Source organism: Hyla sarda, chromosome 6 (assembly GCF_029499605.1).
Source record: "Hyla sarda isolate aHylSar1 chromosome 6, aHylSar1.hap1, whole genome shotgun sequence".
Taxonomy (NCBI): domain Eukaryota; kingdom Metazoa; phylum Chordata; class Amphibia; order Anura; family Hylidae; genus Hyla; species Hyla sarda.
The window spans coordinates 208,566,898-208,577,035 of NC_079194.1; the positions used below are offsets into that span (position 1 = coordinate 208,566,898).

General features: G+C 41.2%; 1 protein-coding gene across 1 annotated transcript in view; it reads right to left on the reverse strand.

The window, feature by feature from the left end:
- Positions 1-1,399, reverse strand: part of ZNF423 (zinc finger protein 423) — a 259,566-nt gene extending 258,167 nt beyond the window's left edge. The window contains exon 1 of the mRNA XM_056526329.1: positions 112-1,399. Within this exon, the coding sequence (XP_056382304.1) occupies positions 112-151 (40 nt within the window). The 5' untranslated portion in view covers positions 152-1,399. The remainder of the gene's footprint in view (positions 1-111) is intronic.
- Between the last annotated feature and the right edge of the window lie 8,739 nt (positions 1,400-10,138).

Genomic DNA, 10,138 nt, shown 5'->3' on the forward strand with positions numbered 1-10,138 from the left:
ACGGAGCATCTCCCGGCCCCAGCCTGCAGCAGGCTCCCAGCTGGCACAGCCGCCCTGCCCCCCTCCCCCTAGCCGCCCTGGGCACATGCCTCCACATCACTAGCCTCTTACCTTTCACGGAGCGTGGCTTGGCCTGTTTCCTCCTGGACATCTCCACGGCTCCTCAGCAGTCTCCCCCACTCTTGTGAAAGTCCTGAAGCTTCGGCTCCGTGTTGCAGTGCAGCCGGATCCCTCTCACAAGTCTCCCCCCTTTCCCTCTCTCCTTCACTTATTGTGTTAAAGTTCCTATTGTGTGGGATTGTGACTCCCTTGGGTGCAGAAGGGGGGGATGGAGGAGGAGGAGGGAGGAGACTGATGCCCCCCACCCCAGGCCCTGGGGGTAGTCACACAAGTGCTGCAGGATGAAATTAGGATCAATTCTATATAGGCGCCTGGGGGAGGGGATGCTGTTTGGGATATGGATGGTAGGACTGGGCAGCTAGGTCGGGTACTGGCACTGACCAGGGTTACTGTGTGCCCAGCAGCTGCTGCTCCTTCTTCCCCCAGGTCCTATGGCACAATGGAGGTCAGTGTGCTTCCTGGCTAATACTTCTCAGATAACACTATGGGATGGCTCTCTGGTGCCCGCTATTCAGCTGGCATCGTGTAATTCTCTCTGTAATCTACATATATATATATACTGGCTGGCACACTTCTGCTTGCCCTCTCTGGGCACTACTTGGCAGTGTTGGTGCCCTCTTCTCCTCTAAGACATATATATGACCCGGATCCTGGCACTCTTGTGCTTGACTATCTGGGGTCCCTATGCCCGGTCTCCTGGCACTAGTACGTGCCCTCTGTGTCCTTCTATGGGCTCTGTCTCAGTGCCCGGTGTCGATGCTGTATTCTAGGCTGGCACCCCTCTCGGTTCCCCGGCACTGTTTGCCAGTTTGCCCTCCTCTAGTCTATATGTCCCGTCTCTTGGTGCACTTCTAGGTGCCCGGGATAGAACACTATCACCCGTGTCACGGTGTCGGCTGTCCGGGGCAGTGTCGCCCTCTGCCCGGTCGTTGTGTGCTGTAGCCGGTGTGTCCCGTGTTCCGGCGTCGCTAGCTGCCCCCATGCGCCGCGGTAAATCCACCGCAGCCTCCCCGGTTCCCTATCTCATGCCGCCCGGCCGGCTGGCTGCTCTTTGTCCCGGCTCTGTCCCCTCCTGCTCTCTCCGCCGCCGCTGCTGCTGCTGCTGCTGGGGCTGCACTGCAGACACACATAATAAAGCCAGGCTGGGCTGGGGATGGAGCGGAGTCCCAGCAGGGGGATGTGAGGAGTGGAGTCCCGGCGGGGGAGCGCTCTGATCCCGCAGGGAGCCCCCGCACAGCCTGGGCTCAATCAGACACTGAGAGAGACAACAGCACCGAGCCCTGGACAGCGCTGGAAATACAGGCAGGGGGCGGGGCCTGTCTACAGGGGGCGGGGCCTGGGGGACAAGTGACAGCGCAGACCGGGCAGGAGGATCCGAGACGGGGGGAGACGTCTGCTACCTGCCTGCTCCGACCCAGACACCAACACATGATGGGAGTTGTAGTTCCCACAGGTTGCGGACCACTAGTGTATTGTGATATTAGGAGCTAACCATTTGTAGAAGCGGGGGGGGAGGATGAAGAAATGAGCTTCATATAGATGTCTGCAGGTTCTGGAGATGAAGGACAACGATCGTGGGGACAAGGATTCTCCTGGATGTCTGCCAGTTATCCCACCCTACCTTCATGTGGCTGATAACAGAGAACAGCAGCCTGAGAATGTATAGAGTCTATGATATTGTGTTATTAGCTTGTGTTCAGTTCCTTATGTGATTGTTACCTTGTGTTTCTGTTTGTTATTATTGTAATGTTTCTATTTGTAAATAAAAAGAACTACAGCAGACTGAGACACACACATAGTAATATAGGACATCTGTATATTATTTATATTGTGTTTAGTTCCTTAGATGTGATTTGTTTTATTGTGTTTTTGTTTATTATGATTGTAATGTTTCTATTTGTAAATATAAAGAACCACATCAGACTGGGATATATATTGTATGTTATGCTATGTGTGCTATATTATGTTCAATTCCTTACATGTAGTTTGTTTATTTTGCTTTTGTTTGTTATGATATATGTAAATAAAAAGAACTACAGCAGACTTGTATACATTGTATTTTATGTTATGTGTATTAGGTTATATTGAGTTCCTTATATGTGCTTTGTTATGTTGTGTTACTGTTTGTTATGATTGTCATGTTTCTGTTTCTGACTGAGATAAAAGGCAGATTGGAAAGGTGTTATGTGGGTTTTTATCTGGATTGTTACAGTATTGTCAGAGTCCAGTGTGTACCCCCCACAGTACAGAGTACACATCTATTACGAGTCTAGGGCTGTGTTTTCCAGCCAGTGTGCCTTCAGCTGCTGCAAAACTACAACTCCCAGCATGCCTGGACAACCTTTGGCTGGAGGTACACTGGTTAGGAAGCATTGTTCTTAGCAGTCAAGTGACCATGGACTAGTTTTGGGGGTTTTATTACATTTTGAAGAAGTGTTACAGGTAGACAATACAGCATTGGCACATAGCCCATATTAACCCCAGTTTTCATAGTGTTTTTTTTTCTTCCTGTCCTTTAACCCCTTAAGGACGCAGGGTGTACGAGTACGCCCCAGTTCCCAAGTCCTTAAGGACTCAGGGCGTACCTGTACAAGCGGTGAACGGGTTAAACCCTGTGGGTCCCCGTTGCTACGGGCAGCCAGGACCCACAGCTAATGCCGGGCCGATGCCCGGCATTAACCCTTTAGACGCCGCTATCAAAGTTGATTGCGGTGTCTAAACTGAAAGTGAAACTATCCCGGCAGCTCAGCGAAGCTGATCGGGACTATCAGGACAGAATCCTCCTCGTCCAATCGGCGATCTACTGCTCCATGCCTGGCCTCCGCAGCAGGCTAGAGCAGCAAAGCATTGGTAACACTGGTCAATGCTATGCATATAGCATAGCATTGAACAGTGTATGCATTCAGAAGATTGCATAGTATAGCCTCCTAAGGGGGCAAAAAAAAGTAATAAAAAAATAAGAATACATGTGAAAAAGCCCCATTTCCTTTTTAAAAATAAAATAATGTAATAAAAAAAAACATTATCATATGGGGTACCGATGCATGCTTAAATGTCCGAACTATTAAAATATAAGGTTAATAAACCGCTTGGTCAATGGCACACACATAAAAAAAATGCCAAAGTCCAAAATAGTTAATTTTTGTTCACTTTATATTCCATAAAAATATTAATAAAAAGCGATCAAAACATCCCATAAAAACAAAAATGGTACTGATAAAAACTACAGACCACGGCACAAAAAATAAGCCCTCATACCGCCCCATACACGCAAAAATAAAAAAAGTTATAGGGGTCAGAAGATAACAATTTTAAACATACTAATTTTGGTGCATGTAGTTATGATTTTTTTAAAGTAGTAAACTAAATAAAACCTACATAAATTGGATATCCTTGTAACCGTATGGACCTGCAGAATAAAGATAATGTGTAATTTTTATCGAAAAGTGCACTGCGTAGAAATTTAAGCCCTAAAAAGTATCAAATGGCGTTTTTTTTTCTTCATTTCACACCACAAATAATTTTTTTTTTATTTTGCCGCAGATTATGTTATAAAATAAGTGATGTCATTACCAAGTACAATTGGTGACACAAAAAACAAGCCCTTATATGGGTCTGTAGGTGCAAGATGGAACGTGTTATGATTTTTAGAAGATGAGGAAAAAACGAAAATGCAAAAACAAAGATTTTTTTTATATATCAACTGGCTCCGGAAAGTTAAACAGATTTGTAAATTACTTCTATTAAAAAATCTTAATCCTTCCAATAGTTATTAGCTTCTGAAGTTGAGTTGTTTTCTGTCTAACTGCTCTCTGATGACTCACGTCCCGGGAGCTGTGCAGTTCCTATGGGGATATTCTCCCATCATGCACAGCTCCCGGGACGTGACATCATCATTGAGCAGTTAGACAGAAAACTTCAGAAGCTAATAACTATTGGAAGGATTAAGATTTTTAATAGAAGTAATTTCCAAATCTGTTAGCTTTCCGGAGCCAGTTGATATATATATAAAAAAAAGGTTTTGCCTGGAATACCCCTTTAAAGGAAAACTGTCAGCTTTCTCCTCCGCACTAACCAGCAGTACTGGCTGGTAGTGCAGGGGACGCTGATCAGTTTGATGCATGACTAATTGTACTTTGAATTGACACCTTTCATTATATCATGAAATGTAAGGTGGAACCAAAAAATATATATTTTTTGTAGAGCGGAATTGGAAACGGAAAGCAATTTTAGAACTTTTGGGGGGTTCTTTATTATATTATTACACAGTTCACTTTATTGTAAAACTGACATGTTTTCTGTATTCTGTGGGTCAATACAAATAAAACAATACCTATGGGTACATAGCTTTTATGTTATTTTACTGCTTAACCCCTTAAGGACCAAGGACGTATGAGTACGTCCTTGGTCCCGCTCCCGTGATATAACGCGGGGTCCCACGGTGACCCCGCATCATATCACGGCGGGCCCGGCGTCATAGTGAAGCTGGGACCCGTCTCTAATAGCGCGCGGCACCGCGATCAGTGCCGCGCTTTTAACCCTTTAGCCGCGTGCTCAAAGCTGAGCCACACGGCTAAAAGTGAAAGTAAAAGTGCCCGGCTAGCTCAGGGAGCTGTTCGGGATCGCCGCAGTATAATCGCGGCATCCCAAACAGCTGTACTACAGGAGGAGGTCTCTTACCTTCCTTCCTGCAGTCCGATCGACGATTGAATGCTTCAAGCCTGAGATCCAGGCTTGAGCAATCGCCGTAAACACTGATCATTGCATCTCTATGAAGATGCATTGAACAGTGTTAAAGATCAGTTAATGCAATGTTATAGCCCCCTATGGGGGCTATAATATTGCAAAAAAAAAGTGTAAAAAAATCATTAACCCTTTGAATTATCCCTTCCCCTAATAAAAGTTTGAATCACCTGGCATTTACAATAATAAAAAAAAAAACAGTGTAAATAAAAACAAAAATAAACATATGTGGTATTGCCGCGTGCAGAAATGTCCGAATTAAAAAAATATACCACTAATTAAACCGCACGGTCAATGGCGTACGGGCAAAAAAATTCCAAAGTCCAAAATAGCGTATTTTTGGTCACTTTTTATATCATGAGAAGATGAATAAAAAGCGATAAAAAGTCAGATCAATGCAAAAATGGTACCGACAAAAACTTCAGATTATGGCACAAAAAATGAACCCTCATAGCGCCCGGAACACGGAAAAATAAAAAAGTTATAGGGATCAGAAGATGACAATTTTAAACGTATACATTTTCCTGCATGTAGTTATAATTTTTTTCTGAAGTAATACAAAATCAAACCTATATAAGTAGGGTATCATTTTAACCGTTTGGACCTAGAGAATAAAGATAAGGTGTCATTTTTACCGAAAAATGTACTACGTAGAAACAAAAGCCCTCAAAATTTGTCGCACAATGATTTTTTTTCCTGTTTTGCCGTAGATTTTTGGGTAAAATGACTCATATCATTACAAAGTAGAATTGGTGGTGCAAAAAATAAGCCATAATACAGATTTTTTGGTGCAAAATTTAAAGAGTTATGATTTTTTTAAAGGTAAGGAGGAAAAAACGAAAGAGCAAAAACGGAAAAACACCCGGTCCTTAAGGGGTTAAAAAAATTAATTAATAAATAACATCATCCTGCTCAGTACCATGTGGCCCCCAGCTGGAATCATTAGCCAGGGGCCGCATCTATTAGCCTGCAGCGGCAATCACTGCTATGCTATTAACCCTTAAAAAAAATTATAAAAGCCAACCAAAAGGTGCCATCAAAACAAAAATGGTACCAATAAAAACTACATATAGATAAGAGCCCACATATAGCCATATAATACCAAGAAAATAAAAAAGTTATAGGGGTCAGAAGAGGTCAATTTTAAGCAGACTAATTTTCTTACAAAAAGTTACACTTTTTTGAATAAAAAATTGGGTATCATTGTAAACATATGGAGCTACAGAATAAAGATAATGTAATGTCCGTTCATTTGGTTTTGTATTTTTCTGTTTAGATGCGTATTCACACACTAGGATGTTCAGAGCAGTTTTCTATTCTTCCTAGGAAGAGAATGGTTAATGCTCTGAACGAATGAAAACTCAGGCGTGTCTATTTTAAGCCAGACTTCTCCTGCATTCAGTGCTGGTTATTTAGTTTAATGCCTTCATGTATGTTTGTGCAATATTCTGACTATGTTTGCTTGAGCATTTACCTTGTATTTATCTTGTAATTTTATCTGGGTTTTTAGCCATGGTTATATAGCATGCTCCTTGTATTTTAGTCCGTGTTACATTATTCGTTTTTAGTATTATGTTTATTCGTTCTGCTCTGTCTGTGTTTACACTATGCTTGTTACCTGTGCCCTGTATGTTATATTCCTGTTTGGTATCCTGGAGCCTATTCAGACTCATCCGGTTTTTGTCTAGTGTTTCATGTATTATATTTCCATTTCCTACTGGGTCAGCATTTTGTCCACATGGTGGAGTGTGTCCGCTGGCCAGTAAACTATTTGGCTTTATTGTTAATAGCTACTCCTTTTGTGAAGTGGGTGTCCAATTTGTTTGTTCTGTGTCCCAGTGTGAACAGTGCCTTATGTTTCCTTATCAGTTTGCCTGTTTATATTCTGCCCTGTTAGTATTTGTATTCTGTTTGGTATATCTGGTTGTCTAGTAGTTTTCCGTTTCTGACCTGTTACCGACTATGTATATTATGTGTTTTTACGCCACTGCACTTTAGCGCAGGAAGGGACCGGCGCCCAGTTGTCGATCCATTGTTTAGGATGGGTGGGCAAGTAGGCTTGGAGAGTCTTTTTAGGGTCAGTTAGGGCTCACTCTCTGACAGATAACTTGTTACAGAAAGTGTACTGCAAAAAAGCTAAATGCCCTAAAAGTTGCATAATGGCTTTTTTTTTCTTCATTTTGCCCCCTCCCTCCTCAAAAAAAAATATGTTTTTTGTTGCTTCACCGTACATTTTGTGGTAAAATGAGTGATGTCCTTACAAAGAACATTTAGTCCAGCAAACAAGTCCTATGGATGGAAAATTAGTGCTATGTTCATTTAATGTTTTTTTTCTTTTCTTTTCTTTTATATATTATGTATGTTTCCTTTTATTTATTTTATCTTATGTTAACGGGCCGATGGAGAAAATCTCAACTCCTTTTTGTATACTTTTGATACAAGAAATTGTCTTACATACACCCACTGTTATATTTTGTAATTACTGTTTTGAAAAAATTCATAAAAATAAAAAAATTGGAAGAGTTATGGGTTTTAAAAGTCGAGAAGGAAAAAGTAAAAATGCAAAAAACTAAAAATCATTAACCCCTTCAGGACATCGGGTGTTTTCATTTTTGCACTTTCATTTTTTTCACCTCACCTTCAAAAAATCATGAGGCTTTCAATTTTCCACTTACAAACCCATATGAGAGCTTTTTTTTTGCACCACAAATTCTACGTTGTAATGACATCAATAATTCCCCCTCAAAGCTACCGCAAAACCAAAAAAAAATATTTGTGGGGAAAATTTGAAAAAAAAAACAAAACAAAAAAACAGAAAAGCCATTTTGTAATTTTTGGGGCCTTCTGATTCTATGCAGAGCACTTTTTCAGTAAAAATGACACCTTATCTTTATTCTGTAGGTCCATTTTCGATCGCTTTTTATACATTTCTTTTTGGATACACAAAGTGACCAAAAATATCCAATTCTAGACTTTTTTTTTTTTACGTATTGGCCTTGTAGTTTAATTAATGTTATATTTTAAAGTTCTGACATTTACACATGTGGCAATACCACATATGTTTATGTTTATTTTTTTTACATATTTATTTTTTTTAAATGGGAAAAGGGGGTGATTCAAACTTTTTTTTTTACCTTTTAGGGAAGGGGTTAAATCACATTTATTAACTTTTTTTTTTTTTACACTATTTTATAGTTCCCATAGGGACTATACACTGTTCAATGCTATGCCATAGCATAGCATTAATCAGTGTTTTCGGTGCTCGATTGCTCCAGGCTGCTGAGGCTTCCTGGAGCATCGAGTCATTGAGCGGATGGCGAAAAGGCAGGTAAGGGCCTCCTCAGCTGATAGGGACACTGCATTTTCACTGGCGTGTAAGGGGTTTAAGCTGGACATCACTGCGATCGGTGATGTCCGGCACTAGCCATGGGTCCCGGCAGCCGGGACCACCTCGATATGATGTGGGCTCAGCTCCTGAGCCTGCATCATAAAAGGGGAGTGGGACAAGGGCATACAGGTACACTGACCCCTATAATTTATTTTCCTTATACAGAGCTGTATGAGGGCAAGTTTTTCGTTCTATGGTCAGTAGTTTTTATCTTTTGTTTAGATGGAATTTGTTGATTTCTTTTTTATAATTTTTTTCTGACATATGATGTGAGCAAAAAGTTACAATTCTTTTTTTTATTTGTAAAATGGAAAAAGGAGGTGAATTTATAGGAGGTGAATTTTATTTGTAAAATGGAAAAAGGAGGTGAATTTAAACTTCCCATTGGGAACTATGATTTGATATGATATAAATAACATAGGGGAAGAGTTATCAAAACCTGTCCAGAGGAAAAGTTGCTGAGTTGCCCATAGAAACCAATCAGATCGCTTCTTTCCTTTTATTAAAAGGCCTCTAAAAACAAAAGAAGCAATCTGATTGGTTGCTATGGGCAACTTGGTGACTTTTCATCTGGGCAGGTTTTGATTAATCTCCCCCATAGTGCTGATCAGTACTATCAGTGCTCTTCTGGCTGGCTAGGCAGACTTACAAGAAGATTGGTGAACCTGCCAACCTAAGAGACCTCCAGCCACCATTTTAACCCATTGGATCTCCACGATCCCTCTGCAGGGTCCAATGTGTAAGAAAGATAAGGAAAAGTGGGAGAGGATTGAGGAAGAAGGGACGAGGGGTAGTCCACTAGCAAGGGTCAATAGGAGCAGACGGGCAGTCTTGAAAGGTAGACCAGTGGAAGGTAAGAAATCCAAAAGGACCAAAACCATTTGGGGGAATATCCTGGGATAACATGGGCAATATGAATTGCTGTAAGATACCATCTGGTGTTTTCATCATGAATGACTGTTGTGATAATGAGTGTTAGTTATTTATATCAATTGCTTTTATACAGTAACATCACTTTAGTAGCATTACCATTTCCCTGCTCTGTACAGGTTTGGCATCACTCCCATCATTTCTTCTGCACAAGACCTCTACCACATAGGCTTCTCTTCTGCCACAGAATTCCGTATCTAGATATTGCATAATGGCAACTGATATGTTGAGAGCTTTTGTACAAGACAAAATGAATAGGCCTAGTAGTCATCTTAAAAGCTGTGGAAATATGAAAAGGCATGTTAGGGAACATATTGTCAGTCACAGAAATGTTTATTAAATCTGAAGCATGTAAAAATACCACAAATGTTGCACCAGGGTATACAAATGAGTGAGATTCTTTTAATAGGTTTGCCCAGTTCTCTGCATCACTTCGTCCCAGTGTTCTTCTTGGTTTGAACAGGGATGGGTCATCCAAATTACATAGACAGTGTTGGAGCAATGAAGGGAGCTATCTGGGTCATACACTCCCCTGCTCGGCCACTTTGTGGAGCTGTCTGTGATGGGTCTGTCACACACAGAAGGTAGCCAGGCAGGGGAGCGCACTTCTGAGATCCCAACCACCTAGCCCTCTGCTTTTATGTATAGAGGGTGTGATATCAGAGGCCCAGCCATCAGCTTCAACAGGGAAGCAGTGATCAGTAACCTAGGCAATTAGCAGTAAACAATTGGAACAAAGAATGGGCAGAAGATAAAAAGTAAAGACATTTGCTGTATTTGCATAATTGCCTACTTTGGCATTATCTTGTAAATAAATCATGATGTAGAACATGGGAAAAACCCTTTACTGTTGATGTATAGGGCAAAAAAATCACCAGGTTTTGACTGTGTTTTATACTGCTTTCCTACAATAAAGGTTACTATTAAATGGCAGAAAACAGATATCTTGAAAACAGT